This window comes from Anser brachyrhynchus, assembly GCF_964034855.1.
Source record: "Anser brachyrhynchus genome assembly, chromosome: 18".
In the NCBI taxonomy this organism is placed as follows: Eukaryota; Metazoa; Chordata; class Aves; order Anseriformes; family Anatidae; genus Anser; species Anser brachyrhynchus.
The window spans coordinates 11,367,549-11,385,940 of record NC_137711.1 but is presented as its reverse complement, the minus strand read 5'-3'; the positions used below and the strand labels follow the sequence as shown (position 1 = coordinate 11,385,940).

At 60.9% G+C, this 18,392-nt stretch overlaps 1 protein-coding gene across 1 annotated transcript; it reads right to left on the bottom strand.

Annotated features, from left to right (window-relative positions):
- Positions 1-5,743: 5,743 nt before the first annotated feature.
- Positions 5,744-11,645, bottom strand: RNF222 (ring finger protein 222). Its single transcript, XM_080560621.1, has 2 exons — positions 10,786-11,645; positions 5,744-9,576 (listed from the first exon to the last, which is right to left on the bottom strand). Exon 2 carries the CDS (start codon positions 9,547-9,549, stop codon positions 8,905-8,907), a length of 645 nt encoding a protein of 214 aa, XP_080416747.1. The 5' UTR covers positions 9,550-9,576; positions 10,786-11,645; the 3' UTR covers positions 5,744-8,904.
- Positions 11,646-18,392: the final 6,747 nt, after the last annotated feature.

Below are 18,392 nucleotides of genomic sequence, written 5' to 3'. Positions count from 1 at the left end.
GGTGAAGTTTGGTGCTCCCGTCAGCCCTTCCCTCTGGACACCGGTGGACAGGGCAGCGCTGGCACTTGGGGCTCATCTGTCAGAGGCTCAGAGCAGAGCTGCACCGATGTGCTGCAGGAGAGACGTTCCCCACCATTTCAGAAAGACCTCCACAGACTCCCGTGGGTGATGGAGGTGCCATTTGCACACATGCTGCTTGCACTCAGCCCAGCTCCAGCAGCAATTTCTTGCCCAGTTAGAGAGCTCCCAGGGAGAGCACACAGGGAACAGGACACTCGAGCCTCCACAGGAGGGTTGAGGGGAGGATGCCCACCGTCACCACTGCCTAGAAAGCAGGTTGGACAAAATAATGCTTTACGGGTAGTATCAGGCCTTTGCTGTCCATGTCAGCCTTATTACTTATCTCCTTGGGCCAACAGCAGTTGCAGTGGGGCTCATGTGCAAGTTGTCATCATGGGAATTCGTGGTCGGGGAGAACCCAGCAGCTCTTCTCTGCCCCCAGTTCCCGGGGCTCATGAGCCTGATGTCAGGGCTGGCATCTCAGCAACTGGTGGCCCTGCAGCCACTGAACCATCCCGTCTGCCCTCCCAGGGCAGGAAGGCTCCTGCTCAAGTCCATGGATATGCTGCTCACCACAGCCTCAAACCATCCAAGTAACTGACATTGGAAACTCAGGCACGCTGGGGGCCTGATCCTGCCCCAGGTAGAACTGGCACCACCTCCTATCACCCCAGAACGTGGCCCAGAGCATCCCCATACCAAGGGGTGGCACCAGCCACATCGAGCAGGGTGTGAGGCTGTGCCCTGGGGACACGAAATGGACCAGAGCCTGGGCAGGGTGTTCTGCGGCGGTCTGCTCTGCTCTGCTCTGGAGGAAGGGTTTTGGTGTCACCGGTCTGGGACTTTTTCATTAAAGTTGCTGCCTTCCTTTTCAAAGCCTTTTGTTTACTGACAGTAGGTGGTGGGGTAAAGGGGGAACTTCTGGCTGTGGTTACTCTGCCCACGGGCGGCTGTTACACAGGGGACAGCGAGAGCTGGAAAATGTGTAGAATATGCCAGATAGAGACAGAACGTCAGTAGCAAACAGCAGCAGCATTAACCCTTTTCAGGCAATATGGGGAGACCCCCTCCTGTGCAAGTAAGATTTTTTATTTAAAAAAAAAATAAAAAAGGAGGAAGTACATTATAAAAATAGTCACTGCTGGTTTCTCTGCATTTGCAGTCATGGGCGGGGGGGGCACATCCTTTTTCCTTCAAATATAAACTCATGTTAAGAGAGCTCCTGTGATTCTTACAAATCCCCGTGACTTCAGGGGCCAAGATGTTTCAGAATCAGCCGTTGTCAGGAGATCACAGGCAATGACCCCAGGCAGTACCACTGGGACACCAGCCCTGAGCGAGTGTCCTCTGTCTGGGGCAGGAGCTGACCTTCCTGGCATCCCACCAGCCTGAAGCTGATGTCCACCCGTGGCCGATCAAGCAAGGAGCCAGCCCCTAGGCAGCAATTTGGTTAAATTTGTGCTTCACCCGTGGGCAGAGCCAGCTCTGCTCAGAGGCAGGGCAGCAGAACGGACTGTGGGAAGGAGACCCGAGGCGAGGACCAGGACCCGCAGGCACTGCGCAGACGGGTAGCGACAGGGTTTGGGTGTCCTGGAGGAGCTGGGTCTCCCCCACTGCACAGCCCCCTGCAGTGAGCCCTGCCCCTCCCCACACAGCTGTGGGTTCCGAACTGGGATTTGAGCCCCCCCAGCCCCCTGACTGCTGCAGCTGCCCAGCGTGGAGGTGCGCAGGGCAGTGCACGGGGTGGGAAGCAGCAGGCAGAGCAGTGCCTCCTCCCTCCGCATGCCAGCCCGGTGCTGACATTGCCCTCGTGCCGTCATCACCCTCATGCCATCTCGCTGAGCTCCTGGGGCTGGGCACCGCCTTGCGACTCGCAGGCTCGCTTCTGTCCCCACCCAGGGCTGCTGCAGTCGGCTGCTGGTATCGGTCACGCTCAGGGCGTGTGGCACGTGCAGCCACAAAGGGTGCCACTGCCTGTCCCATCTTCCTGCCCTTCTGGGCACACAGCGTCCCTTCGAGCAGCTGACAAGGGCTGAGCTGTTAAAGAGCCTCCAGATGAGACTCTTCGCTTCAGCTGGGCACTCCAGACCTCCCCTCAGGTTCAGGGCAGAAGAAAAGCGTGTGCTTTTCCTAATGTCCAGCAACATTCACATGCTCACCAGGAGCCAGAGAAAGCGCATGGCTGGGCTGAGCCCAGATTTCTTGTCCCCCCTCGGGCAGAGACAGAACCTCATCCTGGAGCCACCTGCTGGGACAACACAGCCCTCAGCAGCCCTTCAGGCCTGGTTGTGGCCATACTTACAGGATGGGAAGCATGATCCTGCTTGTTTTTCACCAGAAAGGGCAAAGGCAGCTGCCAGCAGAAACAGATGCACCCTTACATCCTCCAGAGTCCCTGGGATGGGAGGGACGTGCCGTCCTGTCCAGGGAGCAGCACAGCATCCCCCGGGTCTTGCCACCCCTCCCAGCCCAGCCCTGCTTCTCTTCCCAGCCTCCACTAATGAGCTGAGCTCCGTTAATGCCTGCCTGAGCCCTGGCTGGGCTCCAAATGGATCAGCCTAGGAGTGCTGGCCAGGAGCTAATTGGTGCTCGTTTGAAAGTTCTGCAGTCATTAGTGAGATGGGTGAGAAGTGACCACGACCAGCAGCCAGAGGATCTCGCCCAGGGGCTGGGAATAAAGCTAAAGAGTATCTCTTGGTGAGAGCAGCCCTTGTGCAAGGCTGGCATCCCTCTGCTTCCCTGGGGCTCGCTGCAGCTCTGGGGCCTGGCTGGGAACAGCCCAAGGATGCTCTCCCCCAGGGTCCCTGGACATCCCTGATTTCCCAGCAGCTGCCTGCAATCCTGCCCTGTATCAATGCCCAGCAGCTCCAACTCCTGATGGATCTGAGCAGATAAGGACAAGTTTTCCTGGAGGCTCCACGTCTTAGAGCCAACTAAATTAACATTAGACCTTCCCGTCACATGTACACATTTCTCAGCATGTGGTGGCAGATGAACCCAGAGCAGGGTAAGGGCTTCTGCATGCTTGCTCCAGGATCTGTCCGTGCAGAGGGAGCTGGGTGCCTAGCACCAGCCCCGCAGCACCCCAAGCACACCCCGCCTCAGCATCGCCCATCCCTGCTTGTCCCGGGATCTGAAGGTGTTTCAGGCTTTTGGTTCTTTTTGTGTCCGGTTGCTAAGTTTTTGACAAAATAGGGCTGTGAATGGCTGTCACAGAAAAGCAATCAGACCTTCAGCAGGGCATGGGCATCTGGTCCTGGTGAGCTGCTGCAGCCACGGGCATTTATGTGTCAGGGGGACACCAGCTGAGCCCCGCAGGTACTGCCAGGCCCCCAGGCCCATTTTAGGTCTGGAGAACCCCACTCCTCTGCAAGGCTCCAGAAAAGGAGCCCAGCCCGGGGCCATGCCCCATATGCTGGCACAGGCGGGCAATGTGAAAAGGTGGCTGCTGTGTGCTGGAGGTGGAGCCTAGAAGATCTTGGCTGGAGAGACCCAGGCATGGGGACACCCGTCTGGGTCGGTGTCACCATGTCCGTGTCCCACACCAGTTGGACAACCCAGGCCAGCCCCACTCCAGCCTTCATGGACTGGGTGCAGGGGAGGAGAGGAAGCTCAGAGGAGCCTTCTTCTCAATTATTCATGCCGAGATTTCAGCTGATGCAGCCGGGGCTCTCAGAGGCTGGCTCCTAATGGAGCCTGCTGACATGCCTGGCCAGTAAGCACTCCTGGGCCCTGCGCAATTCCCACCTCTCCCATCTCCAAGCCATGAAAGCGCCACCTTCTCCTGCTAATGACGCATTATGCAGCCATTACCCAGAGCACACAGCCCTGCTGCCACCAGGCAAAGCTGCTGGCGTGGGAAGGGCAGTGCGTGCCCTCCAGCCTGGGAAATCACACACACCAGAGCTGCCAGGGATCTTCCTCGGGTCCTGTCCACACTGGAAACTGAGGGCGGGTTGCCAAGCCAGCAATTTTAGGCAGAGGAAGGGAAGGAGACGACTTGGGGGACACTGGGACCAGCAGCACCCCGGGTCCTGCAGAGCAGCCAGCATCATGCTGCGCTGGCTGCTGCACACCACATCCACCTGCAGTCAGACGACTCCATGGGGCCACTGGTGGAAGGTGGGTCAGGAATGGCAAAGCTAATGGCAGGACACTGTGCAGGAGAACATCTTAAACGCATCAGGACTGTCTGCCAGCCTGATGGCGGTTCTGGCCCTGCCTCTTTGCAACACTGGCTGGGGTTTCCTGGGACTCCCACCCACCCTTTCCACGCGGACATCCCGCACCAGCTGGGCAGAGCTGCAAGCACAGCCCTGGTGTATGCACAGCTCACGGTGCCAGCTAACCAAACGGGGGTTCGTGAGGGCCACAGTATCGTGGGAAGGCTCAGGTCACCTTACAGAGTCCTGTGTGTCGTCTTCATGCCCACTTTCTCCGCTGTCCACACAGCATGGAGAAATGTGGACAAGCACCACTCTGCCGGTCACCCCCCACAGCCTGTTGTCCCTGCACAGGCACGCATCCATCTACTGCCCACCTCCAGCTAGTGCCCACCTCCAGCTAGTGCCATTCTCACACTGACCTGAAGCCCCACCACCCACCTAACACCCATCCATCGCCACGCACTCCTCACCCGGCTATTCTAGTTCAGAGCAGCGCTCTGCCTGTGGATCACTCCTCCCTGCCTGGGAGAAACCCATCAGCCCTGGCGTGGTTTTTGTTCCCTCTCCTAAAAAGAGAGCAGTAAGCCCTTGTGCTCATGGTGACTGCGCTGGTGGTCCTACGGGAGTTATGGAAGTGCAGGAGAGTTTTCTCTCAGAAGGGCAGAGGACGTATTGTTGGAAAGGACCTGTTCACCCTGCTTCTCCATGTGAGAAGCATCCTCAGAGACATCCTCAGAAGCATCCTCAGGAGCACCTGCATGGGCAGACAGCTGCTGTGCCCGAGTCCTTTCTCAACAGGCTTCCGAAACCTGCAGCAGGAGATCCGAGCCTGCTCCAGATGGCCATACTTATCAAATCACTGAGCTGGCACACACATCCCCACCCCTTTCCTAGCCAGCTGGCGCCCAGGGCAGGTCCCCAGGCCAGCCTGCCTGCCTGGGTGGTGGCGATACCTGGCGGTGCTCGCCAAAGCATCCTGCCTGCAGCGGGGCTGCTGGCTGCTGGTCCAGGGTCACGTAGCCTGGTGCACCCCATTGCCATGGGTGAGTGGGAAAGGCAGCTTTTGGGGTCGTGCCTCGGTGTACCCAGCATGGATAGGGCCATGCACCCACAGCAGGAGTTGGTGCCCACTGTGAGCAGGCTGAGGGCTGGCACCAGGAATGCCATCAGTGCCAGGCAGCCACCCCAAGAGCAATGACTTTCTGATGCTGCTCATCGACTTGGGGCCATGTCTCTGTTCTCATCCAGCCCACAGCCAAGCTGCAGGTCTCCTGGGAAGGGATGTGGTCTGGAGACCTCTCCTACCACAGAGAAGGGGAAAAGCCTCTGACACACCAGCTCCTGGGGTCCGCTGGCACCTCCACCCTCATCTCCCTGCCCAGGACCAAGGTGTAGGAGAGCTCCAGCCCCACCGGGCCGGGCAGGTGCGCTGCTGGAGCAGGTGAAGCTGTGGGCACCACAGGGTCCTGAGGGAAGGGACACCCCAGGCTGACCCATGCAGAGCACGACAGTGAAGAGGGGACTTTGATTTCCTTTAAAAGCACGGGCAGGCTCCACATCACGCACAGCCAGATGTCCCTCCCTGGGGACAGCTGGTGCCACAGCCCCAGGGCTGGTGGGGGGAAGGTGCCCGGACACTCACTTCAGTTCAAGTGTCTCTGGAAACTTCTACTGAGGCACGCACATACATCGGCACCTGCTTGAAATAAAATACAAGGCATGAAAACAGGCATGGAAACCTGTGCACTGATAGTGAAACACGTCCAACTGCATCTTGAGCACAGCCAGCTGCCTGCTGGACATGAGGACACACCGACACACTTGCACACACACTCTCCCAATGCCCCAAATGCCCACACTCTACCCCAGTTCAGCCCAAGCTGGGCTTTATTTCTTGCCACATGTTTGCAGAGCAGTCCCAGACCAGCATCAGAGCTCCTGGCATCCTGCCCCATCGCATGAGCCCTTCATCCTCATTGCACGGTCCTACACAGCCCCTGCCCACCAGGGGTGTGTCCCCTCCTCCAGAGCTGCCTGGAGGACATGCCTCTGGCCCTTTTGTTAGCTGACCTTTAATTTTGTGTGCATGCATGCTGGCCTTCCTTATCTGCAGGAGAGCCATTAGCTCCCTCCCAAATGCACTTAGAAAATAATTGCCCTAATGGGCTCCTGCCTTAGGCAGCTTGAGTTTGCTCATGAAAAACACAGCCTCTGGGCTGTGGCAGGGGACAGGGCCCCAGTTTCACAAGGGGACAAGGGACAGGACATCCCAGCCCTCTCCAGCAATGAAAAGGGGAAAGGGGAAGGGGTTGGGATGGAGCCAGGGCCCCCAGGGCATCCCCAGGGATCTCCAGCAGCTCCCAGCCTGAATCGCAAGCACCAGCGGCGTGCCAGGAGCCTGCAGCTGACAGTAACTCTGCAAGGAGATGCTGCCCGGAGAATTTGGACACGAGTGGGTGACTGACCGCCCACAGACCGGTGCTGGTGTCTGCTGGAGGAGACGGCAGGGGCAAGGCAGGACTACGCGAGTGTCCCCACGGCGGGTGATGAGCAGGGGGGAGCTGGGACATTTGCAGAGAACACAGCCACCTGATGCACGGCCCCGAGCTGCCCCTGTCCCTGAAATGTTCAGGTCACCACAAGGAGCCGAAGCCCTGAGTGACTCAGCGCCGGGCTGGAAATGGCCTCAGAGCCCTGCGATGCCCTTGGTGGGGGTGAAGCTGCGCAGCGCCTGGGGGTCTGGTGTGAGGAGAACCAGACCTCCCCCGGGGACCTGCAGCCAGACAGGGCTCAGGAAGGTCTGGCTCCGGCCATCAGCACGAATAAGGAGCAAACAGGATGCTGGCAGCTTCTCCGTCTGCACAGGAAGGGGCTGGGATCACCCTCCCAGACGCACGCAGACCCCAGGACAGGCCCCGGCACCCAGGGGTGGCCCTGGTGAGGACGTGGGGCCGGGGGCACCCAGCTGGCCCCGAGCTGCGGGGGGCTCTGGGCTGCTGCTGTGGCTGCTGGTACAACCGGGCCCTGGTTCGCCGAGGTGTGCTTGCTGCAGGACTTCCCGGGGGGGCTCCGTGACCCTCGCCCACCAAGGCAGGGGCTGGAGGCGCAGGGTGCCACCACCCAGGGCTGCTCCTGCCACCACGCCAGCCCCCGCAGCCATCCCTGGCCAAGCAGTGCCACCCTGTGGCAACCTCCTGCCCGAAAGGGGGGGATGCCCCCATAGTCCCAGCCAAGGCCCACGGCACTGCCTGTCCCTGCTGATGGCACCTCTTGGTCCCCTCTTCCATTTTTCCACCCTGACACATCTCAGGATGTCCCTCCGCACCCCGGAGCTGCTGCTGAGGCTCTTTGCCACCCCCTTGCCAAGCATCCCCGGGACTCCAGCAACAGCAGCCAAAAGTGGGCTCCTCCACCCCTTCCCACCTCCGGGCAGCCCCTACAAAGGGGGTGGCTCCCTGGCACCCTCCAGTAATTCCCCTGACACATGGCGTCATAACAAGGGTAATTATTAAACGATGAGGCATGGGCGCGTTATTGTCAGGTAATTATTTGTTATGAAATAGGATTTCCATTCCGGTGCGGTGTCTCAAGCACTTTTTCCTCAGGTGATCTCCCAGTGCTTCGTGCGGGGGTCAGTGCGCAGGTGGAGAAACTGAGGCACGGGGGCGAATGAGTGGTGTCCTGGCTCTGCCCAGAGGTGGGCCATGGGCTGCCTTGATCCTTTCCCATCAAGCAGCATTCCCAGCCCCATGTGGGTTTTATTTGTCCCCCTGAAATGTTCTGGATGATCCCAAAGCTGTCTCGGTGGCACTCTGGCCACCTGACGCCCAGCCAGGCAGTGGGAATCTCACTTAGGGAGCACGGGGACCAAGTGCCACCCTCCTGCCTGCCGCCACCTCCTGCGGGTGACAGCGAGGGACATCCTGCTCCTGCTCCATAGGGGTCAGGCAGTCCGAAAGCACCGAGGTCCTTGGGGCGCATTCCAGAATGAGCGAGGCCAGCAGCACCCACGGGGCTGGGCACTGGGTCAGGAGGACAAAGGTGGTGGTGAGGGTGCAGAGGCAGCATTGGGGTGCCCAGCCACGGGGGGAGCGTGGCAGGAGGAAGTCGCCGTCACCGCTGGCAGCTCTGGCAGGGGGTGACCAGCAGCCCCCGCTCGCCCTTCCTTTAGACAGGGCACAGAAATCCCCAAATCTCAGCTGCACATCCCGGATGCCCACACCATGGGGAGCAGGGTGGGATTCCCAAACCTGCCCCTGGCACAGCCTAGACCTGGCTTTGCCCCCTGCCCTGCTGCCTGTCCCTGTACGCCCAGGGCAGAAGGGACACGGTGGCAGCAGGAGCATGGCCCCCACCCTGGGGACCTGAGAGCAGGGCTGAGGGAGGGCATGGCTGGGACTGCGTGGGCAGCGAGCTGGGTCCCTTCCTGCCCCATTGTGCCACTAAAATGCCAGAGAAACCACTAGCAGGGCTTGAGAAGCCACGTTTTAGCCAAAATGAAAAAAAAAAATCCAGCATGTGAGCACCCAGAGATCTTCAAAAACACCCAGAAGTCCCTGGCCAGATGGAAAAGCGTCCCCTGGAGCTGCTTCTGGGCTCCCTCCAGGGAGGTTTTCCAGGAGGCGCCAGCCCCAGCATCAGAGGCAGCACTGCAGCAGCCGAGCCGGTCCCATCCCTGCTATGAGTCCCTCTTCACCAGCAGCAGCCAAGGGAGCACGGCCGCCAGCATGGCCACGGTCAGGATGAGGAGGACGGCCAGGGCGATGGGCGACTGACAGCACTTCAAGCCCAGGGCTGAGCTGGAGGACACCGTGCTGCGTGTTTCGGCTAGGCTTCTCCTCCCCAGGGAGGAGCAGTCCGTGTCCACCAGCGGCATCCCGTGGCTGCTGATGACGAAGATGTGGGCTTCTCGTGCCAGCTCTCCCTGTGAGTCCCCGGGGCTGCTCCCCGTGCCGCGGCACCGGTCGAAGCTCTGCACCGGCATCACAAAGTGGCTGGGCACCACCAAGGTGTTGCTGGGCTCCGGTTTGGCCAGCTGGGACAAGGAGGAAGGTGACAGGGGCATTTCCAGCGTCAGCAGGTTGCTCGGCCAAAGAGCCTTCTTCTTGCTGAGGAAAGTCACGTAGCGGCAGACGGGGCAGATGATGCTGCTCTGCACCTGGCCGTCCAGCTTGGCGGAGAGCAGGCACTTCACCAGGCAGTCATGGCAGAAGACGTGCCCGCAGCTGAGCCTGCGGTGCGTGTGCTCCAGCGGCTGGAACTTCTCGTAGCAGACGGGGCACTCGGCCGGGGGGGCCTCCTTGCTGGACGAGGTCTCCGACATCCCTGCTGGGCCCTGGGCGCTCCCCAGCTGCGAGGAAAGATGCGGGGGGTTGATAAGGTTAATAAGGTCTGGGGCACAATGGTTGGCATGCTCTATCTCTCCTCCTCCCTGCTCTCTTGCCCTTGCCCTCTCACAGATGTGTGGGTGGCAATGAGGCACGGTCCCCACGAGGCAGGACATTTTCATTAATGTATTAAACCCCCTTGTTTGGAACTTGGTGCAGGAGAGGGATGATGGGAGGACCTCAGCTCTGGAGCCACCAGGAGCAACAAGCCCCAGCTGCAAAACTCCATGGGAAAAGGGAAAAGGTGCGAGCCCCTGGAAGGGGCTGCACCCACTGGCACCCTGCTGCAGGCAAAGCAAGCTCGGTGCGTGGCACCAGTGCCTCTGTGCTCTGCCGTCAGCTCCAGAGCCATGGGAGGTGGGAAGACCCATCCCACAGAGAAACCTGCCAAGGAAAGGAGACCTTCCCACCCCGGGGGACGTGGAGGAGCTGGGAGGATGGGCAGGTGGGGCAGGGGGGTGAAGAGGGAGCGTGTGGGGGCAGGCAGCGAGCCCCACATCAGGCTCCCTCCAAGGACGTCCCAGCCCGGTGGCCGAGCCACCGCTGGAGCACGGTGCGGGCTGCGAGCCCCAGGAGCGGCGTCTGCTGTTAGTCGGAGCGGCGTCTGCTGTTTGTCAGAGCGGGCAGGGCACAGCCCGGCCCTGACACCTCACCCGGCCCCTGCCCTGGCCTCGGGCACCAGGGAGTGCGGGGCCACCATGGCCACCTCGGTCCTGAGCCCCCTGCATGGGCTGGGTCTGAAGGAAACCCATGTGCTTCCGAGGGCAGGGAGCATGGGGTCAGGGGAGGGAGAGGGAGAAAAGGTGAAGGAGGGATGCTCAGCGCCCTTCTCCTAGAGTGGTTCAGCAGCTGGAGCCCCATAAAGCAGGCAGCCCTCCAGCCCCAGCAGTGTTTTCAGACCCAACACAATCTGCACCCACTTTTGCAAGCCTGAGTGCACCCATGGGTGTCCTCACAGATGTTTCTGGAGTTTTCACCATCCCCCTAGCTGCAGGAGATGTGGTCACGGCAGCCCCTCTCAGAGCCCAGCACCGGGATGGCCACGCAGACACAAGAAGCCATCCCCTCCCTGCTCAAGAGGAGGAAGCCCCAACTCCCGCTCTGATTTAGGGACTTGATGCTCCCTAAAGAACCACAGGAGACCCTCACCCCGTGCCCCGGAGCCCCCCTACCTGCTGCAGGGCACCTGGGCAGGGTCTTCTCCATGCACGGCACCACTGTCCCCAGCGCTGAGCAGCAGCCGGGACGGGGACCGGGACGCCTATATAACACGGAGGTGGTGGCCGCGCGTTTCATGCGGGCACGTTACGTAAAAGCAGGAGCGGGGACAGGGCAGCTCCCGGGGAGTGAATGCGGAGGAACTCGTTCGGGTTTTAAAGCCCTGATCTTCACCAGGGAGTGGGTGAGGAGCCAGCGTCAGGCGTCGGAGGCAGGGCTGGGCGGTACGGTCCTGCCTGCTTGCCTTTGTGTAATGCGATCAAACCCTGCTGGAACAGGGGGCAGAGGGGGTGCTGCCCCCCGGCCGCATTGCTGGCTGCTCACCCAAACCCCAGCATGGCTGGGGGCAGCCCCAAAAGCTCACAGCGGGGCAGGCACTCGAGCCACTGGCACCTCACGCCTGCCTGGCAGTTTCCAGCATCAGCTGCTGCAGATTTGGGGCAGGTGGGACCCCTGCATTTATCTGTGAGTCACAGCTTGGCCACATGAGGGCTGGAAACCCACAGAGAGGTTTCTTGTGGTCCTGCCCCTTATCCTGGAGTGCTGTCATTCCTCACCTGACCCCCAGGCAAGGAGCCGAGAGGCATCTTCCCTCCAAAGCCTCCCAAAAACTGTTTGCAGGGTGGATGGTTCCTGCCACCACCTCAGTTCTTCCCAGCCTCCCCAGCCCAGGCGGTGGCCACGGGGTGGCCAACCTGGCTTCAAGGGACCTGAATGCCCTGGGGACCTGCAGTCTCCACCGTGGTTCAGGAGAAACCTGGACAACAAGCAGGGACCTGCCTGGGGGCTGAGAGGCTCTGCACAACCATCCCTGGTCCTGCACCCCTCCAACCTCAGGAAGGTGCCCAAGGCTGTCCAGGAACTATGGGGCAAGCAGAAAAGGGGTGGATGAGCACATTAATGCAGCCTTGGCACCCAAAAGCTCATCGATGGATCCCCAGAGTCGCTGCAATGGGAGCAGGGATGGTTTCACGCCCTGGCAGGGCAGCGGGTGGCAGGCGTGGGCAGCAGTATCAGTCACCCGTGGGCGCAGCGGTTACAACACGGGGCTGGTTTCTGGAAGGAAAAGGGAGGGTGCAGCCTCGCCGTGCCATGCCGTGCCATGGGACAGCTAACAAAATGCATCTGGCCTCTGCAGAGGGCACCTCTGGTGGGGGTCGTGCCCAGGAGACCTCTTTTGCCATGAAATCCCAACGCGAGCTGTAGGGAGATCTGGAGCACATCATCCCCATCCGCTCCGCTGCGCAGGTCAGGGACAGAGCCACTCCCCTCACTACCCCAAATTTCTCACGCTGGTGGAGGCTGAAAGCTCTGCAGACTGAGCCAGGGCTGGGGTCCCACCGGCACCTTTGGGGTGCGCACCCCCATCCTACCACCTCTCCTTGGGGCTGCTGGCACCCACCGGGGCGCTGTGGGGGGAGAAGTGACCGGGGCAGTGCCCGTGGATGCGGGGCGGCCGCGCTGCCCCCACCTGCAGCTTCCCGGCTGGCACCGCGGCGGGGTGGAAATTCCTGCTTCCCATAGCTCGGATACTCTCCGCCGTCGGAAACTATGAGCTCACGGCACTATACATAGGCACTGGAAAAACAAGTCTGCCTCCCTCGGCAGCTTTGGCCTCGCTGAAATCAAAGGGATTTTGGTGTATCGCGGCCCCGGCTTTGTCAGCAGTTTCGTCCTCTCCCAGTCACGGCCGTTCCCGGTGCCTTTGCCCCATTTCCACGCACGGCCGTGTCTCTGCTGGGTGACAGGGTTGGGTCTGACGGTGCCTGAACAACAAGAGGCCAGGTTCAGGGACAAAGCCAGGTCCAGGATCCCTTTTCCAGGTGAGGAGGTGGCTCCAAGCTCAGCTCCTGGCCCATGACCACAGCCAGAGCTGCTCTGCCCAGGACCAGCAGCTTCCCGCAGACCAGGGACGTTGCTGACCCAGGAGGGGACACAGCCCTGGCTGCCGGGTTGGGGTGGCCGGGGTCCCCTCCCTGCAACGGTGACAGATTTGGGGCAGATCTTTGCAGCTTTTTACAAGGAGGAAAGGATGCTGCGAATCTTCCCCAGCATCACCCAGACTTCCTACTCCCAACCACCAGGCAGACGGGAGGCACAAAGCTATCATGTATAGCTACATAAAATTGCTTATCTTCAAAGCACACTTACAGACAGAAGATTGATCTCTGTGTGAGTTTGGTGCCATAGGTCTCAGCATTTCCATGTCAAGTCCATGCTGCAACTTCTAACCGATGGCACAGGGAAGTCTCCAATGATCCCAGGTATGTCCCTGTCCATTTGCTCAGCTGGGGCCAGGATCCTGGTGAGAAAAATCCCAATTTATTCTTGGTGGCAAGATGCACACAGGGAGCTTTGCTGCTCAGCCAGGTGAAGTGTTCAGTTCGGGAAGGAGGAATCATTGTGCCCACATCTATAACTGGCAGCCAATTTGGGAAGTTTTACTCGACATCTTACTGTGGTTTGTATTTCACATTCAGATCTCGACCTGCAGATCTGAGGCTTTACAGGAGGTTCTGCTCAGCCCCTTCTCCTTCCACCTCTTCCCAGGCACCTCTCAAGCACAGCGGGTGGTTGGCACTGGTGAGAAGGAGCCGAGGGTAAGAGGGGAGAAGTAAACCTGCGTTTGACCTTAGCCTGCGGAGATGTCCCCAGCCTGGGGACCGGCTCAGGGGAGCACGCCCGAGCCCCCAGAAGCAGCAGCAGGAGCCCTTCCTTCAGCGGCCTCCCGGGTGCTCTGTGCCTCGCCCAGGAGGTGGTGCTCTCGTACGTGCTTTGGCTGCCCCCCAAAAACCAAACCCGGCTGCGCGGAGCAGCCCCGAGCCCGCACCCGCGGAGCGGCGAGGCCCGGAGCTGGCGGTGCCACGGCCGGGGGGCTGCCCCCGGCTGGGTGGGACGCGAGCACCCTCCTGCAGCGAGACATCTGGGTCCGGCCCTTCGGGGTGAGAAATGCCCGTCAGCACCGGGGAACGGCTGGAGCCTCCCCAAACCCCTCTCCGATTCCCCTTTTCCCACCAGGGTGAGGATCTGCTGAGCGGGTGCTGCCTGCTTTGCTTTCCTTTTTACCTTTTTGCTTTCCTTTTTAGCTTTTTGCTTTCCTTTTTACCTTTTTGCTTTCCTTTTTTCCCTTTTACCTGTGGTACCCGGGCATCGCAGCCCCAGCCTGCCCTGTGCCGGGTGCAATCCCTCATTGCCCTGCTCTGACACCAAACATCGGCTCTGGTCCCACCCGGCCCATGCAGAGCCACACAGCCCTGTGGCACACAGGGTTTTTCCAAACCTGGGAGGGCAACTGTGGTCTCCAGGGGCTCCTTGAAGGCTTTTTTTTCCCCTGAGCTGCACAGACCCCGTCTTTAGTCCCCATCCCAAAGACAGTCCCAACCCCATGGGGACTGGGGGAGTGTCAGGGCTGTGCCAGCTCCCACTGCACACCTGGGCTTGGTCCCTGCTTTCCAGGGCAGGCTTGGCCCATATGGACACAAGCTTTGCCACCATTTGCCCCAAAAGCCAGAGGCAAATAGGTTTTGATGAATTATTTGCTACCGCAAACAGATGCAAGAGTGCCAGAAGCTGGCTTTCCCTGGGCCTTGTTCTCATAGCAAGGCACAAATGGGGTGTCAGGATCTGGCCCACATCCCCTCTGCCTCCCCATCTCTCCAGCATCCCCTCCCTGCCCCGGTCCCACCTCACCTCCCATCCCAGCCTCTTGGGGAGATGGTTAAGGGGATGGGGTGCCGCTGCAATGCTAATCCACAGCACCTCCTGCATAATAGAGAAAGCTCACAGCTTTCCAGCGAGCAGGCAGACACTCCTGGGGAGAAGGCGGCGTTTGCTCAGCCGGGGCTGGCAGCTGCCTCTAGCCCTCCGGAGTGGTCAGGGCAGAGGGGCTTGGGCATCCTGCAAGCACAAGGATGGGCAAATCCTTCCTGGGAACAGGGCCGGGGTGGGGAGCAGCATGCTGAAGCTGTCGTCAAATCCTCTGGTTCAACGTGGCCAGCAAAGGTGGATTTTCCCCTTGCTTCTGGCATGGGAGGCCTGAATGGGGCCATTGCAGGAGTCTGGGATGCAACCGGGGTTTGAACCCTCATCCCTTGCACGCCAGCTGCTGGCACAGGTAGGAGCGAGTGTGGTAGAGAGCCAGGTGAGATGACAAGGTGCTGGGGACACCCCGGCTCAGATGCTCACCCCTTTTTCACTGGCAGTTTCTTTGAGCCATATTTTTGAGGACAAGGCACAGAAACCCTGCAATGTTAGCAGAACAGGCTGCTGGAGTTTGCGTTTTGGGGTCCTGTACCAAAATGAGTTATTCTCTGCATTTTTGGCTGCCAGCCTGCTGCAGTTTGCTGTTTTCCTCCCAGCCCCAGCTCCTGGAGGGCTGGGGTAGCAGCGGGGCAGTTTAACAGGAGCCAGAACAGGTCAGCCTCCAGCTGCTGCTTCAACACACGTCTCGGAGCAGCACAAGGAAAAACGGGCTCAGTAAAAGGAGCATTCGATATTCACTTATGGCGGTGCTCACGATCTGGGTTACTTTAACGATTTTTCCTGGGGTTTATGACCACACAGTGCTGCAAACGGAGCGTGTGCGTGCAGAGCTGCTCTGCCAACCAGGGCTGCCTGGCAGCCTGCCCACCAGACACCCAGGGGGCTGTCGAGATGCGATGCTTGGCTCAAAGGGCATCCTCCCCACCCTGCCGTGCCTGGGTTTATGCACCCAAAACAAGGTGCCCAGCAAGGGAAGGGTGACCCGAGCGCCCCTGGCCAGGGCTGAGCTCTGGAGACATTTCCCGCATCTCCTGGACCATCCCCACCCAGGGACCCCCAGGAAGATGGGTGCCGAAAGATGTGGGGTGCACAAGGGGTAACCCCTGCACCCAGTGAGCAGCAGGGCAATAATCAAGAAAAAATCATCACTGGGTGGCGGCTGTGCGTTCAGTAGGCAGGCAGAGCTGTGAACAGCTTTTTTTAAGAATTGCTGGCAAAGTCTGTCAAAAGAAACAATTGGGCAAATATCGCCCAGCACCAAAAGCAGCACTCAGATTAGCCAGTAAAAATAGCAGCTTTTACTGACAAAAAAGCCTCTGTGTGGATGTACGCAACCAGTTCAGGGCGGGGAGACTTTGAGTAAAGGGAGGATAATTTAAGTGTCTCTGCCTTTGTCCCATGTCCCTCCCATGTCCCCCCCAGCCCCATCCCTGCTCCCTTCCCCAGCCCGTCTCTCCCCGTCCCTGCCTCCTCGCCCGTCCCCTCCCGCTGCCCCTGCTGGGGGTGCACCGCCCCATCCCCACCCGAGCCACCTCCTGCCAGCCTGGTGCCCAGATCCATTTGGTGATGGCTTCAGATGGCCACGATTCAACCCACCGAGTTACGAGGATGAAACGCTGCCGCAGCTCTTGGTGTGGCATTTGGATGGGGATGACCGCAGAGCTCCCGAGGGCTCCGGGTACAACGAGCTGCTGGTTCTCAGCCCACATCCCCGTGGGTGAACGCTCACAGCACCACAGCCACAAGCACGTTTCGCTGGTGCCACCCAGCACAGCCCAGGGCAGGCACCCCCCCCCCCGTCCTGGCCTCTCCTTCTCCCAAAGCCTCCTTCGCCCTAAGGCTCTGCAGAACCCAGCCCTCCCCTGGCTGCTTTGGCTCTATAAGGAATGGGAAATTCCTTACAGTGGGAAATAATCGGTGTTGGTGGTAGCATGGAGGCACGGGAGATGTAGGGGAGATGCCGACGGCCCCGTGTGCCCCACTGGGGGCCTGTCCCTGCTATGGGCTGCTCCCAGCTCTGCCCCCCAGCCTGGATGCTCCTGTCTGGACAAGCCGCTTCTCCCCAAATCCAGTCCCTGGGGCTACTTGTGCCTTTGACAGTGCCTCTCAGAGGGAACGCCTGGGAGTAAAAGCACGGTAGCTCTTAAAAGGTGCGTTGTGCCCAGCCCCCCTTGGAAAACAGCGGGCCCCTGACCTGCTCCAACACTCAATGCGGGCACCCAAATTGCCCCAGGGCTCAAGGACGGGCACCCAGCCTGCTTTGGAGATGGATGGGGGGCACCCAACTTGCTTCGGAGCCTGATGGGCCCCAACCTGCTCCAAACCCCTCCCAGCACACAAACAACCCCTGGGGGCCTGCACCCACCCTGTGCCCCCTGCATCTGGGGCTGCCCCCATCCACGGGGCTCCCTGAGCTGTGCCCTAACCCTTGCAAACCTACAGCCCACCCCGCCCCGCGTCCCCCTGCTCACCCACCGCCACAATGACCTCCCCACATGGGCTGCCCCCATGGGACATCGCCGGCATCCCCACGCCCGGACCGTGGGACAGCCGTGGCTCCTGCCCCCCTCCGTGAGAGGCCGCCTTTGCTCCAGCACATCACGTCTCTCTCGTCTCCCTTTTCTCTCGGCCGCCTTTCAGGCGAGGGGCTTTTGCTGGCGAAACACAAATCTGGCTGGGGCGGCAGCAGACACGGCCGCATTGTGCGGCCCCTAATGCTAAGTGACTGCTCCTTTGTGTGGCCGAAAACGCCCAGCCCCTGGGCGAGCGCCTGGGAACAGCTCCGGCTTACAATGGGGTGCAGCTGGGAGGCACCTCAAAGCAAACATTGACTTAAAAATCGGCGTTAACCAGGCAGGCACGGCGGGCGTCTTGGGAAAGGCAGCCCCCGCCGCTGCGGCTTTGCTGGCAGAGGCAGGGCTGGGAGGAGGCGGGGGGTGAGGGCGGATTTGGGGCGTCGGGAAAAGTGCATGGAGAGCGGGGACACGGTGCCAACGGGTGGTGTCGGCAGCACGGTGAGAAAAGATGGGCACCCGACATGGTCAGAGCAAAATGGTGGGCACCCGACCTGCTCCTGAGATGGGCACTCAGCCCTCTCCAGGCCATGACAGGCATCCAGTCTGCTCCAGAGCACCGGGATGGGCACCCAACCTGCTCGGAGCGTAACGGCGGGCACCCAACCCCTGCAAGAGCACAACGGTGGGCACCCAACCCCCTCCAGAGAGTGCCGGGCACCCAGCCTGCTCCAGGGCTGTAGGTTTGCAAGGGTTAGGGCACAGCTCGGGGAGCCCCGTGGATGGGGGCAGCCCCAGACGCAGGGGGCACAGGGTGGGTGCAGGCCCCCAGGGGTTGTTTGTGTGCTGGGAGGGGTTTGGAGCAGGTTGGGGCCCATCAGGCTCTCAACGGGTGACCGCTGGGCACCCAACCTGCTCCGGGCACCCAGCCTGCCCGGAGCTGGGCTGCGCGCACCCAGCACCGCGCGGGGCTGCACAGCGGGACGGGGCCGGCTGTCCCGGGCTGCCTCCCGCCCCCACCTCCCCGCTGCCCCCGGGTCGGGGTTCAGGGGACGGCGGCGCCCCATTGCAGGCGGGGGGCGATGGGGCGCGGGGGCTGCCCGCAGCAGCCGGGCTCGGGGGCCGCGGGGGGTGCACGAGCACACGCCGGGCACCGGGCCCGGGCTCCAGGGCTTCGCCGCCCTGCCCGCGGCCCTTTCTGCCCCGAGAAGTGGGGAATTCGGCCAACCCCGCGCCGCCGGCCCCAGGAGGGGGCGTGGCCACAGGACGCCCCGCCCCCGCCGCCT

Excerpts from the sequence above, each read along its gene's own strand:
- RNF222 (XM_080560621.1), bottom strand. The coding sequence starts at position 9,549 with ATGTCGGAGACCTCGTCCAGCAAGGAGGCCCCCCCGGCCGAGTGCCCC.